The following is a 19,611-nucleotide window of genomic DNA, read 5'->3' on the forward strand; positions in this document are numbered from 1 at the left end:
TAAAAGATTGCACACAGTAAAAGGAATCACACACTATAAGAGTGGGAATCACTGGATCAGCGAATTCTAGAGCCAACAACAAAGCACGCAGCTCAGCCAATTGAGCTGTACAGTCTCCTAGAGTCTGTGTGTGCACCAAGCCAGACTTAAACTCCCCATTAACCATAGTGCCTGCCACTATAGCGCAGGCAGCCGAATAAGCTTGTTTAGAGACTACGGCCGGTTGAGCAGATCCATCGGTATAAATGATACATTTGTACCAATCCAGAGGAAGCAATAACGACGGAGGAGGATTAACCTGTTAATATTGTAAAAACTCCTGCGTCTGCAATGATGAGTCAAAGATGAAAGTGACATCAGCCGACATCAAGGAACTTGCCCATTGAATCCACTGAGGATGTAAAGCCTTAGAATTCAGAACACTCACCTTCGTGACAGCCTCAAGATCTGGCACAGGCCAGACCAAGAGAATGTGTTTACCTTGTGCCAGAGAGCATTCTTTAGGAATTGCCATCTGGACTGCAGTAAGCAGTTTTTCAGTGAGAGAGAAACACACCGACGCTGAAGTAAACAAGTGCCATTTGTATGCAATGGGCACTGTATCCCCCTCATTGGACGTCAAGTACGTGAAACCCACTGTACCAGGAATCATCCGTATAACTAAATTTATAAAATATTCACGTGTTAATAGAACGTTGGTCGCAAGCATATCAGACTGCAAAGACCGAAGAATTGCGGTATGTTTCGGAAGCCAGCTGGCAGTCGAAAAAGTTGGTTGTATCAATGCGTAAAGCGGTTTGATTACCTGGGCATATTCCGGAATATGTGTTCATCTGAAATTTAAAAATCCCTGCATAAATTGTAACTTTTTTAAAGTGGACGGAGGTTGCAATTGTGCACATTTTTTCCAAGAAATGAGGGGCTAAGCCCCTCCCTGCATTGTTGAGTTCATAACCCAAAATGATCACTTCCAAACAAGCGGTTTAGCAAAATTAAATTTGTATCCTAGGTCGGCAAAAGACATAATGATGCGATCATGCGGACCAGATGTGGTATCAACTTGTCATCTGTCAAATAAATATCATCAACGTATGAGAAAGAGTCCAGGTCTATGTTATATAATAGAGAGACCACTCGCCCTGCAAAAGTTCCGGGGCTGTTCTTATAGCCCATAGGCAAACACAAATCTTTTTTTAATTGGCTGTAAATGCGGTCAAGTCACGGCTGTCCAGAACCAGATTGTGACTGTAAAACCCATTCGAAATATCCAGTTTTGTCTTATACTTTTTACGTACTATGTTATTGATCAACGCAGAGCTATGTGTGTTTTGTACGGCAAATGTGCGAACAAGAGTATTCAAATTCCTATAATCCAACACTATACAATAGGAACCGTCTGGTTCCACTATCGGAGAAAGAGGATTATTCATTGATGAAACACAGGGTTCAATTACTCACAGATGTTCCAATTGGGTCAATATTTCATTCACGGAAGCTTTCGCATCTCGTTTAATTGGGTATTGGGCTTGTGGCTGTGGCATAGAACGTAAAGGTATCTCATGTGCTGGTGAAAATTTGTCCCAGCCCATTTGATTACAATACACAGCCGGCGCTAGGGCCAAAGCCCATTCCGACACGTAAGCTTCTTTAGCCTCCTCAGAGACGTTACAGGAAAAACTCGGAAGTATCATGTCTTCCCCTCACGAAGAAGCCAAGACGAATGGGGGAGGCCAATCAGCCTCCACTAACAAAATGTCATATGAGGACGTAAGGTTTTCCTAAAACATTGCCTTAATCGTCCGTCTGATATCACCCTCTATTTGGAAGATTATCTCATAGTCTATCAGGGGGTGCAACTCGTATATCTGCTGTTTCCACTATTACAAAAGTATAAGTTGTTCTTGCCTCCAGACAAGGACGTAGTCCCTCCCGCACTATTGTAACTTCTGCCGCGCTGTCGAGGAGTGTCACATCCCATCTCCAATCGACGAGTAATGTTCTGACTGTCTGAGGCATACTTCGCTGTTAAGGCTGCTACTTTTTTCTTCTGAACCGGGCACGGTATTGATGTTGCCCCTCTGTCTTTTGTTTGATTTCAAACTGTCTCGGCTGATCAAATCTTAATTCACCGGTCTCCCCTGGTCTGCGATCCTGCCACTCCCCTCCGCCGAACTGTGGGTCCGATGATTCCTGAAAGGAATGAGGAGAGCGCATATCAGGAACCTAAAATCGTTCCGATGTCTTAAGTTTAGTGTGGTCACGCAAATCATATCTACGTTCAGAAGCATCAGGTGTCGGTGAACCTGCACGCGAACCCTGCTTCTGCTGTTGCTGCCGCTTATTTTTCTCAAAGTCTTCTTAGCAAAGGCCAGATGCTCCTCCTTCTCTTGCGGAGGCTTATTTTGTGGCCGATTAAAAGGTTTAATATCCAAATTATTGCACACCAAGTATTTATATACTTTTGCAATAATCTTTGGCAATTTCCTTTGTTTATCAATGTCAGCTACTGCCTCTAGGCGCTGACTCACCTGCAAGCTAACAGCTTCCCCCTTTACATTTGCAAGTATCATATCTGAGACTAAAGGAAATACCCCAACTAGCCTCAGTCCTAACTCTACTGCTGCCTCCGCTCCGTGTTCATCTTGAACCTTCTTAAGAACAGTCAGAAGTACAGTCATGAAGGGGGTGCCAAAGCACAGGGAATAAACAGCAGCAAACACCTTCCCCCCAGTGGTGCAATCTGCTAAATTGGGAATTAGGCCTTTTGGTAAACTCATGGTCAGGATCCTGTGTTTGTCCACAGGAGGTGTGTGGAAAAACAGCATCAAGTTGCTCAAATTTTTCGGCCAACCAAGAACGGAATTCATCCCTATTCTGAGGTCGCTTTCCCATCACAGAATTAATCATGATAGGACGTATAACCATGCCACCATGACCTAGTGGCTGAGCGGCACCCGCCGGAGCCACCAGTACATTACGAGCAAGATATTATATGACATTTCTATGTATATAAATGTAATTCATGTGTAATATTCGGAGCTCTGCGAGTGTAACAGCCTGATAATTTGTATGTGGAGTGTAGCCCACCAAAATGGGCCAGGTGGCCCCGTCGACCGACAATGGGCCAAGACGGACCATCGAAACAGGGTCAGGTAGGGCGCCATTAAACCATATGGTGTGCTGTCGAGCCGACAACTGAACTTAAAGCAAATGATACAGACGGTAAACTTGGGGTACCGCCCCCTGTTCATATTCATGAAAGAAATTTTCGTTCCCATCAAACGCAGGAAACTTAACCCAGGAGTAAAAAATCTTGAAGCGGTAAGCAGCATCTGCCTCTACGACAAATATAAAATCCGCTCCCGCATGGGGACTCCATTTAGGGTCAAATGTGCAGTAGCTGCAGTGCGGTTAGGTGGGGCAATGTTAATTTGCCATTATATACACTGTAAGTGAAACGTCAGCACAATACTGGTTTAATATTAAACAAAACCTTTTAGAATTCAAGCTTGAAAAACCTATACAATTTCGAATATAGGAGGCTATCTCCCTCACTCTACGGACGTCTCCGCAACTGATGAGAGGGTATTGTGGACAAGCACTTGTGCTACTCGGGGTCTCGTGAATAAGTACCAGACCAAACGTTGGTGGCGCCATGTTGCAGGGATTCTGCACATACACAAAACTATGCACAGGAAAATGGGACCATGGTGTATAGGGGCTATGCCTTCCTGCCACCTTAGTACCCACGAGCCCAGGACCGACTAGCTATAGTGTCTCACTCACTTTCCTACCCAAACATGGAGAAGGAAATGATTCGACAACCCAGAAGACAACACTCCCTAATCTCTCAGAAAGCGTGGTGACAAGACACACCTTTTTGCTCACACTCGCACCTGTCCACAATAAAGATCTGACCGAGACAGGACTATAGTTTAAAATGTTTATTTTAACTAATGTGCTCTAACATGCAGTATACGTGTCACAACAAGCAGAAAAATGCATAACAGTAATACAGTTTGCATCGCAGACAGTCCATTCATTATGAAGGGGGAGATGTCATATTATCAAGACAATGAAGAAAGTACTATAGGGGCAGGTGTGGGTGAAAATATGTTTGCAAACCGCTATGTAGATAAAAAAAATCGCAAACAAATTGAGAGTCCTTAAATTTCACAGACCCCCATACTGAATCTGTAATACTGATTCGGTATTAGCGAAATCGCTATTTTGAAATATCAGAAATTAGCGAATCTGCTATTCAGGTGCTCACTGATGACATCACATTCAAGAAGTGGCCACACCCATGCTGTTTCTGAGGGCCCGAGGCTGTGTGACAGGCAGAGAGCAGGAGCACACACCCAGGAGCTGCAAAGGAGTGTTCAGGCAGACACCAACTGACAGGATGGACACACAGGAGAAGGGAAAGGAGCATGCAAAAAGGAAATGGAAGCACAAGTTTAGCAAGAAAGAGTTGGAGGTCCTCATCGAGGAAGTGGTGAAGACACAGGAACAGTTATTTGGCAAAAAATCCCTGCATGTACCTGAATCTCAGAAGAGAAAGATCTGGCTGGAGATACAAGGCAAGATCAATGCCATTGGGGTCACCCAGCGCTCCATCGACGACCTGAAGAAGCGCTGGTATGACTTGCGCTCCAGGGTGAAGGAGAGGGTAGCAGACAGGCTGAAGCAAGCCAAAAAGACAGGTAGTGGACCATCTACAGTGCCTGCAACAACCCCCCTTGATGATTTGGTGGAGTCCACCCTCCAGCCTGAGACCATCAGTGGCATAGGAGACGTGGACACCTCAGCCCGAGACAACACCAGACAAGGTAAGATGCATGCACAGCATGTCCTGAACCCTCCCCAATCCCCCATGAGCAAGTTAGAATTCCACTCCAGTCCACATTTTGCCAACACCCAGCAATGCATCATGGGAGATGTAGTCCCAAAACCCATATAGCATATCTGTGAGATTTGTGAACACAATTGCAGGGGCCTCACATCAGTCAATAACCAAGCGGAGGACTGTCAGTGTGAATAGCAACTCATGTAATTTAATATAATACAAATGCTGCAATGAAAGTCAGTAAATGGACATATTGTATCCAAAGGCGAACCTGCGCCACAAGCAGAAGAGAGGGAGACACATGATGCACCTGGGCAACAAGATATTCAGGAGGAGGAGTCTGAGACAGCCACAGATGTCACACCTACACCACTACCACCATGACCTAGGAGGTACACAGTGGAAACACTTCAGGAGATGGAGGGAGGAGTGGAGGAGACCATGGAAGCTCCACAGACCATGGCCGAAGAGCCAGCACAGTCTCCCGAGCTACAGTCATCCATACAGCGTAGCCACACCAGTGGTCTCCGACGCAGACCAAGGGCACACAGTCTGTCTGAGCAGGGTGACGAATCCAGTGTCTTTGCGGGTTTTGAGGGCACCATGGTGAAGGTGCAGCGGCTGCAAATGAAAACAATTAGATTAATGCAACGGCAGCTGGTGTCTCTGAACAAGAATATGAGGGACATTAAGAGGGGCATCAATGAACTGAACACCACTGTTGCTGAGGGTCATAGGGCCAATGCAGAGTGCATGAGGGACATTACTGTGGCAGTACAGCAGTTATGCCGCAAATTGGACAGTGAACGTGGCGCAAGGCGCAGGGAAAAACAGCGCGTGGATGGATACACAAAGGCGGTAAACCCCCTATGCAATGCAACATCTGTCTTGAGCAGGCGCACAGTTGCCATGCAGTTGGAAATGGCCCACTGCAGCCAGAATGTTTCTAGGGGGTTGGTGCAGGTCACCACTGCTGTTGAACTGCTCCAGACAGCCAACATTGCTGCCACAGGGTCTGGGGATGGTGGAGACAGTGAGGAGGTCACCAGCCGCAGCAGCATTACTCCACCTATTGCTGAGCCCAGACGGCGTAGTGCAAGGCAAAGGCCATCAGCAGAGCAGTCGTCAAGGGAGGGAAGTGTGTACAGTGAGCGAAGCACTGCTGTGCGTGGACGCAAGAAATAAGACCATGCTGTTGCTGACATTCGCTGATGGGTGAGGTAACCCATGTGACACAGTGACAGTGGTTGACAATGTGCATGCAGTGTGGACATGCCACGCTGGGCACATCAAGGCACACAGTGGCCAGTGTTGTGAGGTGGTGTGCAAACTTATTGCCTGATGTAAGGACAATAAAACACTGTTATGGAAATATCAGTATCGGCTTGGTGTCATTACTTACTTAGAAATAGTTGCGTGTGATATCAGCACGTCTGTGTCTCCCATCTGCGGCCCCTACAACACCTGGTGCTCTGTGATGTGGCTGTGGATATTCCTCACCCTCTGAGTCCAAATCTGTGATTTCCACTGGGGTTCCCTTCTTAGTGGCCAGGATCTGTAGCATGGCAAAGGTAGCAATGATTTTGCAGCATATCTCGGGGCGATACTGCCGTGCACCTCCACTTTTGTGGAGGCAGCGGAACCTGCTCTTCAGGAGTCCAAATGTCCGCTCTACCACACTCCGCGTCGACTTATGGGCAGCGTTGTATCTTCTCTCACTTGGGGTAAATGAGTTGAGGAATGGGGTGAGTATGAATGCACGCACTGCAAAGGTGCTGTCACCTAAATGGGAAAGGATGAAACATCAATCACAGGCAACAAAAGATACATCCAAGGTAAACATCAGAGTGTGTCACATGCATTTACCTAGCAGGTATCCTTCTCCAAATTCGCCCCCAGCCAAACTTGTATAGATTCCACTGTGCCTGAAGATGTAGAAGTCATGCGTGCTTCCTGGGAATTTTGCTACTATGTCAGTTATGATGTGTGACACATCAGAAATGACCTGGACGTTGATTGAATTAAATGATTTTCTGTTCCGATATACGTACTCAGTAGCAGAGGGAGGGCAGATTGCAATATGTGTCCCATCAATGCACCCAATGACATGTGGGAATTGGGCCATCTGGTAGAAATCCATCTTGGTCTTATGCAGTTCCATTTGCATGGTGGGAAACCGGATGTAATGGTGCATTCTTTGAAGCATGGCATCCAGGAAGGTGTTGAAGAAGCTTGACAGGCAACTTTGTGAGACACCTCCAGCTACAGCTATCACCCCCTGGTAACTACCTGATGCAAGTAGGTGCAGGGAACACAGGACCTGCACATGTGGTGGAATTGTGTGCACCCTGCGTGTATGATGCTCCAGGATTGGATACAGGTCATGTATCAGGTCTAGAATGGTAGTGGAGTGAAGCCTGTACCTCTCATGTATTTCTTCTTCTGTGAGTTGGAAAAGGGTGATGCGCGCTCTGTATATGTGTTCCTGTCGCCTCCTCATCCTCTGTGCTGCTGCTTGCATCCGCATCCTCCTTGCAATGACATACTGGGCTGCCATTGTGTGGGAACTGATGCATTCTGAGGCTGTTTGTATGCAGTCCACCTGTTTACCACCTGCTTTGAGTTGGTGGTAATTTGCGACTCACAAATAGCGATTTTTGAGGCAATCGCTATTTGTGATTATGCAATTTTTCATACATTACTTTGCTAATTGTTTTGGGCGATTTCACTATTTGGGAGTCGGTGGGTCAAATTTGCTATTTAAGGAATCGCTAAATGTCTTCTCTAGTTTTTAGCTATTCCTTATTTTGCGCTTGGATTTTTCCCTCTCTACATTGCACAAGCCTATTTTCCAGTCGCAAACGTGGAAATTCTGCAATTTTCTACGTTTGGGATTGGTATTTTGCTTCCTACATCAGGCCCATAGTGCCTAACCTCCCTCCCCTTGAATAGAGTTTGTACTATTATATAATAGAAGATCTCTGGGCTTTGTCAGCAGACCCCATACCTTAGAGCTTAGATGGTATTTCTACATCGAAGCTGGCTATTGCTCTCCTCCCTGGAAAGGTCCCTCTCCAAGTGTGTGTTACCCAGACATGTATCCCCGTAATATCAAAGCACGAGTCTCCAGCCACAACTGCAGTGGTATGTTTTGTCTAGGCGCTAGGGCCTGACCAGAACAGAATAACAAGGGGTATATTTTATCGACCTTGCTCACAAAGTTCAGACTAAACTCCAGGAACAGGCAAAGAACGAACACAACAGACCATTCTCATGTGAAAGACAAACAGAATCTTGCAAAAATAAAAAGTTATGTAATAACGTACGCAAAAGCAGCATCATGGCTGCACGAGCCATGCTAACTTAGTGATGTCGACAATGTCCCTATCGGCTATGTGACACCCTAAACCTGGTTAGAGCATTTTCTCTGCAGTGCAAGACACTAGGCCAGCACACACTTTAAAGGGCTGAAGTTGTTGTGCTGTATAATTTGTACATTACAGTAACTGTTGAACATATTAATGCAATAAGATATAGGTCAATTTTTTAATGTGTTTAATATTTCAAGACTATACGTTCCCACTGCTTTATAAACCTTGCTTTCTCACTAAATTCATCTGCTTTAAAATGCACCATTTGCCAATCTATTTTCAATTTTGTCTTAGGAGGAGCACCCAACCTGGACCCCACGTTTGTCTATTAAGCTTCGCTCGCATCATAAGTCATGCCCAACATTTACCCAACCACTTTCAAATGTCGTCACTGAGGGGAGTCACAGTTCCTAAGGAGGAGAAAGGAAGAGACAGATATGAGTGCCGTTCTTTAGGATAGTGGTAAAGGACAGTGTGTCCTTTTCTTGATGTCCTCACACACCCTGAAGGATGTCATGCTTCATCTGGGATAAATAACCTCATGATTTGAGGTCAACATCGTCCCTGATCCACCCAACATTTGGATGTGCTCTTTAATATTAGATTTACTAGAAGTACAGCGAGCCCACATGTTGCTAGAGGAAAATTTTCCCACTCCATAGATAGTATTCCACACATCTCCAATTCATTGTGGACCACCAATATCATTGATTTAGGTACAAACATAAAACTAACACTTCCACTGTATTCTGTTTAAAGTAGTTCCCTCTATCTCTGTTTTTCCTGTCTCATCAAGGATGGGTGTGCCACTATAGCCTCTTGAATAGAATACTTCATCTAAGCAGTGGGGGTCTCCCTATGCTCTGCTTTAGCGAGCATGGGGTGAAGTGTCAGATTTCTGCATTCAGTTCCATACAGAATTCCCTGCTTGAGAGGGTGTTCTGTGTTGCAGCACTGCTCATTGGGATCGCAGGACATGAAGAAGAGGTGTGTCTCCCGGTACAGACGAGAAGCACCCTGTACCTGGGGTCATTGTCCGGCACAGGCTTAGAAGACATTCTATAAGGTATTGAGCAAAGTTTTTTTCTGGCATTCACCTTTAAGAAGGAATCTCTTCCAAGGCTGCTTGATTTGCTGTACTGTGTCTGTTCAGGTCAAGATATTTCAAGCAATTAAGGACTAATAATAGTGTTAGACTGAACTGCACTCCTCGATTGACAGAGCTGTGGCACAAGCTCAATAAAAGGATCAAGAGCATCCTTTGGATCAGGCTCCAGACAGAATCCCAAAATAAATTATGTTTCAGGGGCACAAATGGGGAAATGTGATACCTTATTAGAATGAATCTGGATTTCCATGCTCCTTCTACATCTCAGGAAGTTGTTTGATCAGTATAATTCTCCTCACCCACATTACATTACATTCTGTCATTGGGAACATTGGGAACATTATGGTGAAGGATTGGGCTGATAGTGACAAAATGACTTTTCCTTGCATATTGACCAAGAGATAGCCACTAGAGTAGTTTGAGGATGAATCCACTGCTAACCCTAAAGTTGTTTCTCTTTTGGCAAATAGGATGCATCAAGTTGTGGTGGTGCTTGTTAAATCCCAGTAATCTAGCCAGGTAGATAAAATGATGGAAGGTGCCTAAAAGGCATCAGATGAATTTATTTGTTTGTCTAAATCAGTGATATTGATAGTCCACATTAATAGGGATCAATGGGAAGCCTCTCTATAGAGTGGGATTTGCTCAATCATTAAGTACTGAGACGAGGAAGTAACTTGGTGTTAAGATAACTGGTAAGTAACTAATCATCTGGAACTATATCACAAACATATTTTGAAATGTACTCCCCTGAGCTTGTGTCTACATCTCAATTACATTTCAGGCTATTTTGAATTTAAGAGGATTTCATTACTCCTCTTAGAATTCTGTAATAGTCATATGTTCCCAGTAGAAGTTCTGGAGGTCTTTGTGAATTTCATCATACATCAGATATTTTTGAACGAGTAAATGTACCAAGTCTACATTTATGCATGGTTAAATATGCCATGCAAGGGTGTTTGCACTTTGAAAATTGTTTTGTTTATCCTGGGAAATGCTAACAACTTTCCATTTTAAGTGGCTTTGCTCACAAATAATATTGATCGTTACTGGTGCAATTTTTGCTCGTACAGAAATCCATTCACAATTGTAAATGAATGTTTAGAGAGCAGTAGACTTGAACTTGCATCCGTAAATCATTGTATTTGCTTCTCTGAACCCAAATCCATATGTGAACTGGACCTTCTTTGTTTATATTTTTCGTATTATCTGCTGAGACCTTGTTGTTCAATTTCATATCATTGGATTCATGTTTTGATTGGACGTGGTTTCATTTAGCAAGTTCCTTTGTTCATAATATACATAGAGCAGGATGTAATACCTGGTATTGCTCATTCCAGCTTCCAAATCCTTATCCACCTGGTGACGATGCATTATTGCCTTCGCATGAGGACTCTAAGCCGACTGCCATGACAACACGTCTGAGAAGACAAGCTGAGAGGGAACGAGAGTTACGGGGGAAGAGAAAAAGAAAAATTTCAGAACAGTTAGATCCACCACAGCATAAACAAAGGAGTCCTTCTCTTTGGACAGTTGAGGAAGTTTGGGTCTTCGTACAGTCTCTGCCAGGTACATGCTTTTAATCAAGATAGTAGCATTATTCTTTTTATTCATACTATATTAGATGAGCATTTTGGGGATACTGTATGTGGCCTATTGTGTATTCCTGTACCCAGTATAGGGATTCAAGGACCAGGAAAAACAAAATTTCCTTTCAGTAAACTGTAGTTTCTGTGGATTAAACCACAACCCAATAGCTGTTCAACTCATTGCCATTTGAAGACAGCAGTACTGGCTGTTTTTTCAGATGTCCTTATTTCTCTCTGCCATCCAATTTCAGCTCTTTTATCCATATATTTACAAGTTCAATTTGTCCGTTACATTTATCTTCTGTCTGCACAGAGGCACACTATCTTACACATTAGTGAACTCAACAACATGAAATGTTTTGGAAAACAATGACACATTGTGTTATAGATCACAGTTAAATCACACGGTGTACCTAGTTGCACATCAAAATTGGCCCTAAATGGTTTCAAAACTTATGAAATGAGTCTGAAGGGTAAATATTTGAACCATTTGAATACACTTACCTACTAAAATTGCAAGAACTACAAAAACCATAAAGGGTAAGTTGTACCAAATACATTTTTGTGAGCTTGAATGGCCCGCAATACCAATTCTTACAGTCCAGTCATACTTCTTCCAGTGTAACTCTCTCCACTTTTTTGCAACTCTAACGCGGACAAGTAGCAATTGCCACCATTATCCCTCCTTCCTTCCCGTGTCTATTCTCTGACACATTAGAGCTAGAAAAAAAGTAGGTACATGATACTTTATTACTTTTGTAATTTTGTTTTCAATGTCAATTCATCCACATAAACTAACAAAGTACATTGGGCCTCTTTTTCACTCAAAATGTGTCATTTAATACCATAGAGGGAGAAAGATGGTGGTTGCAGATTGTAAACTTTCAGCTAATCCATAAACATACCTTAATAGGCTCCTGGAGGCTCTCTATAGCTTTCCTACTTGATATGATGGACAGGCCTCTCAAAGGGGAGCAGCTTTAGGGGGAGAAAACCAGGGGCATCTCCTACGTAATGGTGGAGGAGCGTCGCCCCACTGACTCAGTCAGCACCTGAAAAAATAAAACAATATCATTTCAACGTTTTATTTTTCAATTGCAGGCTGACCCAGCGTGCAGCAGGGAGGGGTGGAGCCTTGGGAGGGTGGATGAGGAGTGCTGTGTGCACTTCTAAGTGCACATGTGTGTTTGGCCGGCCGACTCAGGCCAGCCAAACACACATGCGCACTTCGGTTTCTCAAACCCGGCTGCATTGAACAGCCGGGCTGGAGAAACCCTACAGACTCCTTGACCAGAGTGGAGCGTCCTTCCAGCACTCTCAGGCCAATCCCGGCGCTGCTCTCATAGTATGAGAGCAGTGCGGGGATTGCACAGGGAGTCTGTGACTCAGTCCCAGTGTCTGCTGGGACCGGGGAGGCCGAGGCGCGATGTGGGAGGTGACCGGCTGCTGCGGGTAAGTTTTCCTTTTTTGTTGTTTAATATTTAACTCCAGCGCTCCCCCTCCCGCACCCTTGCCTCATCACTTTTTTTTTTTGTGGTGGCCGACCCAGTCAGAACAGACTCTAGATTGGAATAATTTTAGCAGAGCTGTGCCAGGTCCCAATCCTTGGCTCTTGCTTCTCCGTAAGTAGCTTTACCAAAAAAGGGTTACCAAAGATAAGTACCCAGTCCGCCCTGTCAAATGATTTCTTTATGTGTTCTGTTTTAGTATGTTTCTTGAATAGGAGGTATTTTATTTCAGTTCTGACTTGAGAGTAAGTTATAATAAAAATGAATAATTGCAGAATACAGTGGTGCACGACTATGAAAGAGGTTGAGAAAATTCTCCTTTAAACTGCAGGCATTAATCTTTACACATTGTCTTTTGAATGAGGAGAAAGCAGGAATTGTAGGCATTGCCCTTTTATGCAGGACCTAAGCAAAGCATTATACGTGGATGGGGATTAAGCTACTGAATGGTCCAGGCAGATGATTATGTAGCATGTGTTGGAAAAGACAAATGGGCAGAATACTGGTGAGTAAAAAAGCGGAGAGAACTTTAGCAGGATAGTAGGCAGAAAGGGTTCTAGAACTTTTCACTGATGCCCACAACCTGATGGTGAGTTTCCCTGGCGAAAGACCCTCTAATTATGTATTTTAAATTATGAGCCCCCTTCCTCAACCCTTACATACTTGTTTGTCTTTATGTCGAAATGTCATGCTTGTCTGGAACTCTTCTGTTACAGTCCGTGAAATTAAGCTGTTTTTTTTTCCTGGAGGTGTTTTGCAAATGTCTCTTTATTTATTTAAACAGGGTGTGTTCCACCTCTGTGCTTCCGCGTACCACCCATATAATTCCTTTAGGAAGATGAGTGCCTTGCAGCCGGGAGATCTAATGCGGTGCAAGATCAGTACAGGCTCAACTGACTGTATGGTGATAGGTGCAGAAGGTCTGCCTAGAACATTTAAGCTTCTTTCCCAAGATCTTCATTCCAAAGCACTGGTGGCGGTTAGGAGCCTGGTCTTAGATTATTTAGCCACAAGATGATTGTAAAATCTTATGATATATCAAACTCTTGCAAGTGCCCTTTTATTTATTTTACTTTTGTGTTGTCATATGCCTCTTTGATGGATTCTGAATCTGTATTAATCTTGGTCTAAAACAAGAAATATTGCTACAAATCCATTAGGAACTAGCACAGATGTGCAGTAGTAGCAGCTGGTAATAGTTCAGTTCTGTAAACAAAGAACGGCTTCCAACCGGATGTATGACGATACATCGCGAACTAAAACAACGCAGGCCTTTACTTCACAGTTGTTAGTTCGCATGTACCATCACAACGCAAGTCATAACATCGCAAACCATTACTTCGCATTTTCTTTGAAATGCATACAAAACCCCTTTACAACGCACACCAATCCCCTGCATGCTCTTACATTGCACTTTTTTACCGAGCTAACCCCCAACACTAATACAGTACCCTACATAACACACACTCCACAACACTATCCTACAGCACAAAACAATACAGTACCCTAAAGCCTAAAACCTAAACCCTTAATCACTACCATGCACTATGACCCCCTGACACGACCCTAATCCTTAAAACGGTACCCTACACAACACTAACCCCTAACGCCTAAAACAGTACCCTACACAACACTAAACCCTAGGCCCTAAGCCTGAAACAGTACCCTACACAACACTAAACCCTAATCCCTAAAGCCTAAAACAGTACCCTACACAACACTAAGCCCTAAAGCCTAAAACACTACCGTACACTACTACTCTAAGCACAATCCTCTCTCTCGTCGTGGTTCCTCTCTCCTGGTTCCGGTCCCAGCATCGTCTCTTCCTCGTCTCTGTCCTGGCGCACGTCCCTCCCGGGGCCCGCCCATTACATCAGATCTGTTTTAAAAGCATGCGTTGTTAAAGCGCATGCGATGTAATGGGATGTGTAGTAATGGTCCGCGTCGTAACGTCGCTTGTATTGTAACGCTTGCGATGTAAATGCATGCGATGTAACGCATGCGTTGTGATGGCTGTTCACCCTTCCAACTCCATCGTCTTCTACAGAGCATGCTCGTATTGTGCTTCTTCATTAAGTTTCAATTGTGTATGAAAAGCTTATGTCTATCGTGTGCTTGTGCTTGACTTTACTGAATCAAAGTAGCTTGCAGATCCTCTGTAGTTCTTTTAAGTGATGCTTCTTTCCCAAGAGCTTCAGTCCAAAGCACTGGTAAAGGTTAGGAGCCTGGTTTTAATAGATTATTTGACTCTGAGACGGCTGTAAAATCTTCTGATATATCGAACTCACGCTCAAGAGCAAGTGCCCTTTTATTTATTCATTTTACTTTTGTGTTGCCAGGATAGTTCTTGGAGTCATTGTTGCTCTTTATGATTCTTCAAATCAATCAGTTTTACAAACCTTTAGGTGAGCACGCTATACATTAATGTTTCACAAAAAGTCTGGAAATAAAATGTAATGTATTAGTATCACTACTTCTAATTTATCTTTATTATGAATAGAAAATATCAAACTTTAAGATGCTATAAATCTTTCTCAACATGTTTCAGGGAAACTGCTTTAGCCAGGTTTTTTCTTTAAGGTATTGATTTCTGCTCTTTGGATCATACTATACTACGAGTTTCAGTCATCACATAGTATAGGCATACAGTATTCTCCGAATCTTATTTATGTGGTACAAGCTGGGATCTCGTGTTGTTGGCATCCGTAATTCTATAAGCTACTCCTTGGTAGTGGGATGATATAGGTGCAGAATTTAATTTTTAAAGCTGCGGTGTCCGTTAAAGTGAAGTCATGTTAACAGAAGTAGTTTCATTCGTTCTTGGTCTTTGGACTATGGTTGTGTTTCTTTTTGATGCATCTGTAAGGGAACTCCGCAGTGAGAGGTGGAAGCAGGTGACAAACCTCCATTTCATTCTGATCCGTGTTAGCCAAGAAGACCTTCACGTGATGAGACCTATATTACCCTGAAACCGATCCCAGGATGCTTGTTTTCGGTCCAGGGAAGACCTGGCTTAGCAGTTATGGCTCCTCCCCCAACCCCAGTCATGCCTCATTGTATTGTAATGTTAATTGCTTAGACTAGCCATGCAACTTACTCTCAGCCTCAGGTTAATAATAGCGGGTGGTGGTGAGCGCAGTGCTGTAATCAGCGAATTGATTTATATTCAACTGCTCAATGTGTCTTTTTTAAATAAATTACGGTCTGCAGCCAGGTTATGACCCCTAACTATGTGTGCCCTTCCATTTCTGGTGCTTTGCAGCAGTTTTAAGATCTTCTTATAGTTTCTCGTTGCTCAAATGAGTGTAATTTCTGATATTTATATGTTTCCATCGTCTTCATTGTTTGATTTTACTTGTGAGAAAGTCTCACTCATATTCGTTGAAATGTCACTCATAATTACACTGAAATTCTGAAAATGTCACACATAGCAATCTGAAACCTTGGCAGCTAATCGTACGATGCAGGCATGCGTGCACCGTAGTGCAAGGGTGCCTGCATTGGCACTAGGCAGCCAAAAGGGCACCAGCACAGGGGGGGAAAGGCAAAAATGCCCTGTATTGTATTGAAAATGGGTTGAGTGGACCTCATTGTAAAGGTATGTGGGCTCATGGAGCTGTGCCCTGCAGCAGCTTACAGTTATTTTCTGATGGAGGATTATGAGAAACAACAAAGTATCTACATTTAAAGGAAAAAACTTGGACCAGGCCAAAGTGGCAAATCTATCCCAGCAGTAATATGACCTTGGCGGCTACAAAATCCAGCATGGCATACTTGTGGCACCAGCAGCAGGAGCTCAACAATAAGGAATGCAACATTAAAGGACCCTTGATGGCTTCTGCCTTGGATCTTGGAAGGCTTTAAACTCCGAAAAAAAGTGACTACCTGCGAAGGTAAAAACTTTGTTTGGAGCTACCTCCTTTGTATATCCATCCTCAGCTCCTGGACAGTTGACGTGAAATTGTGCCTAAGTTCCAGGTCAACCAGGGTTTGATATTGTGACTACCTGCGAAGGTAAAAACTTTGTTTGGAGCTACCTCCTTTGTATATCCATCCTCAGCTCCTGGACAGTTGATGTGAAATTGTGCCCAAGTTCCAGGTCAGCCAGGGTTTGATATTGTTCAGTGTTGCTTTACTTTATCTTGCCGCTTTTTTCCTTAAAGTTTCAAAATGTACATCTTCTTTTTGCTATTTTTATAAATTGGTTAAGGAGTTTTGTGTTGTTTTTTTTACTTCATAAATTTGCCTGTCGCCTGTTCTCCCAAGGGATGAGCAGAGTTTCGGAATGAATTGTGTTGATACCAAACCAGAGTGCATTTATTCAGAGTTAGTGCATTTATTAAGGTGGTAAAGGTCCCCCATTTCCAAAATAATAATCCACTTTCTGATATGTACCCTTCATAACATTACGCACATCCTTCTAAGGTGTACCATGTATGTGTTCAATATTCTGCCCTTTCACCAAGCAATTTTATCCATTTCAACTGAAAAGTTCAACATACTACCATGCTGGTCCTAGCTAAAATGATAGTTGATAATTCTTTAATTTCAGGGTAGCTATGTAAAAGCAATACCAAAATATATTATCTACATTTATAGTGCTTTTACTTTGCAATAGCTGGAGAGTGCCATCTAAATTCTTTCCATGTTTATTTTAAACTGGTCTTCGGTCTATGGACATGGAGCATTTAGTACTGCGGACATATTCACAACGACGTGTAGATTAAAAATGTAGAAAATGGCCTGTTTCGAAAAGTTGCTTGCTGTATAGAATATTCACTGATTTTACTAGGATGCTAATTATTTGGTATTAGACATCGATCATTCTCTCTTGTTTGGTGTTATGCTTAGAAGCCTTTCCGATTAAGCTTAAGTACGTGTATTGCACTACTCTGAGCCAAAACAGAGCATTTGGCCAGATATGCATTAGATTCTGCATCTTTAGACATATGTGACATGTTTAGCCACTTAAAACCATCCAAGTATCAGGTAAGAAACTCGCATATAAAGATTAACATCAGTGTAAATGACATAAGGAGATACAAACTAGGGAATGAAAGGAATTTGTAAAAGCCTAACAGTACTACCTCCCTATCAAAACATAATAAAAAGAAAAGGACTTGTAGGCTCTAGTTCACTTAAAAAAGCACTATGTGTGCTAAGAGGCCACATTTTTATGTGGATTTATTCATCAAAATATGTGTTTGCTATATAGAAGAACTTAATTAATGGAGGAATTGTTTGAGTGACTAAATTCTTTTCAGAAAAGCAAGCACTATCTTGCTGCTGGACAGGTTCATCCGTCTTTTTTGTATGGAAATTACGTGGACACAAATGGAAGGTCTCCGCATAAACTGTTAAGATTGCATTAGGATAGGTAAAATGTAAGTTACTTTATTAATTATTTTGAAATCCTATCCTATACTATATATATATATATTTTTTTTGTGCAACTGTCCCTGAATATGCGATCATTCCTGTTTTTTACTCCTACTTGATGTCGATTTTGCATTTATGTTCTTCCTCCCATCCTATTGTAAAGCGCTCCGATATCCCTCGGGATCTTGTTCCCGCTATAGAAAACTTTATAAATAAATAAATACAAGGTTAAAAAAAAAAGAAAAATGGAGCTTGCCTTCAGACAGATGGGCAAGAAGTGTCCCTGGTGAACTTCATCTAAAGATCACCCCCTCACTCACTCTAAATCAGCTGGTTTTGGACAGTCTCTGCAATGGTAGGTGCCTAACCCTCTATATAAATTGGTTGGGCATGTATTGAGGGTGGCAGAGGCCCCAGTTGGAATTGGTGGAGCAGGTAATGAGCGGCTGTTTATGGAGAACCGATGTGTTGCAGCGCAGGCCACCTTGGGACCTTCACTTCTCTGTCTGCATGATATCAAGGCTAAGCACGAGTAGCTGCGCAATCCACTGCTAACGGGAGCGCGGCTCAGTCAGGGTTCCATTGATACTCTGAGCTGGGGCTGGGACCAATAGGTAACTGAAATGCATAGGCTCTGAAAGAATTATTATGGACAGTGTTTACTAAACGTCACTGCATAAGCCACTATTGGAACTCTAGAACTGGCCTCAGCTGTTGGGGGCCCCAAGTGATGTGCATACTCTCCTCGTCGCATCCTTGTTAATTTTACACCGTTCTGGGCCTTCCCCTCCTTGACTTAAGAGAGGCTGTGGGCCTGAACAACTAAAGAGTATGTCCATTGCTCATTAGGATTGCGTGGAATGGCCATATTACAAGACTGCAAAAATAATGTTACACTTATACAAACTAAGACGCAGTCTTATTGTACACCTGATCCACATTGGGCATGCAGTAGTGCTAAAATATTGGAAGACTATGTGTTTACTGTCTGCTGGGCAATATGTATCTCCATCAAAGAGGGATATTGCCATATCCTATGATTGCTCAAGCTCAAACAATCCTAAGTGCAGAAATGTCTCAATGGAATTGGGGGACAAACTGTGAAGTCACAAGCCCTCATGCTTATTGAAAAACAAGAAATGAGGGTATGTGGCCAAGGAGGCCATGATGGCGGTCAAGCCTTAGCACTGCTCCCGTTACCAGGATTAAAATCTGGTCCCAACCTACCTGACAGCGACTCCTTCGGACGCCTACACCTGCCTCCCTGATCTCTGGGGACCCCGAGGTGCTTATCTGGGGGCATCCTATTGGTCGTTACAGAGAGATTGTGTCTCCTTCGAGCGAACCATCGAATGCCGCCAGGCCCAAGATGGCAGCAGCACGGCTGAGGGCAAGTAGCCTCGGCGCACCTTAAATATGTTCCTGTTGCAGGGCATTACCAGAACCGTGTCGGTGGGCCCCCTTCCCAGGGGGTTGCTGTGGATTGTGGTGCCCCCTGTCTGGAGCGGGCACCCCTCATCAGTGACTAAGGAACGTGCAGCTGCCCCTGGTGATCATCTGCTTCGTGGCTCCTTGGCAGGCAACCAAGGGCGCAGGAGTGGGGCAGCTGGGCCTACAACCAAGTGAAAAGCGGCTGGGGCCGGAGGGGGTCCCAAACTGATTGAGGGTGTGTCACTATGGGTCTATCATGGGAGGAGCAAGGCTCGGCGCTGGTGCCTGCCTGCTTAGTTCTCTGAATGGGGCCTCCCCCTCCATTTCTAGAGAACAAGAAACAGCATGAGGGGGCTTTTGGCCTGACATCCTTGTT

The 19,611-nt window shown here is 43.6% G+C and overlaps 1 protein-coding gene and 1 long non-coding RNA gene across 3 annotated transcripts in view; one reads left to right on the plus strand and one right to left on the minus strand.

The window, feature by feature from the left end:
• Positions 1-19,611, plus strand: part of PHC3 (polyhomeotic homolog 3) — a 590,730-nt gene that overhangs the window by 543,152 nt on the left and 27,967 nt on the right. For both annotated transcript variants that reach the window (XM_085635115.1, XM_085635116.1), the window contains one exon: positions 10,669-10,897. In XM_085635115.1, coding sequence (XP_085491241.1) covers positions 10,669-10,897 — 229 coding nt within the window. The remainder of the gene's footprint in view (positions 1-10,668; positions 10,898-19,611) is intronic.
• LOC146785819 (uncharacterized) overlaps positions 6,498-19,611 on the minus strand; it is a 58,215-nt gene continuing 45,101 nt past the window's right edge. Inside the window, exons 2-3 of the long non-coding RNA XR_014970812.1 lie at positions 10,650-10,762; positions 6,498-6,631 (exon numbers count right to left, since the gene is read on the minus strand). This is a non-coding gene — a long non-coding RNA (uncharacterized LOC146785819). The remainder of the gene's footprint in view (positions 6,632-10,649; positions 10,763-19,611) is intronic.

This window comes from Triturus cristatus, chromosome 11 (genome assembly GCF_964204655.1).
Source record: "Triturus cristatus chromosome 11, aTriCri1.1, whole genome shotgun sequence".
In the NCBI taxonomy this organism is placed as follows: Eukaryota; Metazoa; Chordata; class Amphibia; order Caudata; family Salamandridae; genus Triturus; species Triturus cristatus.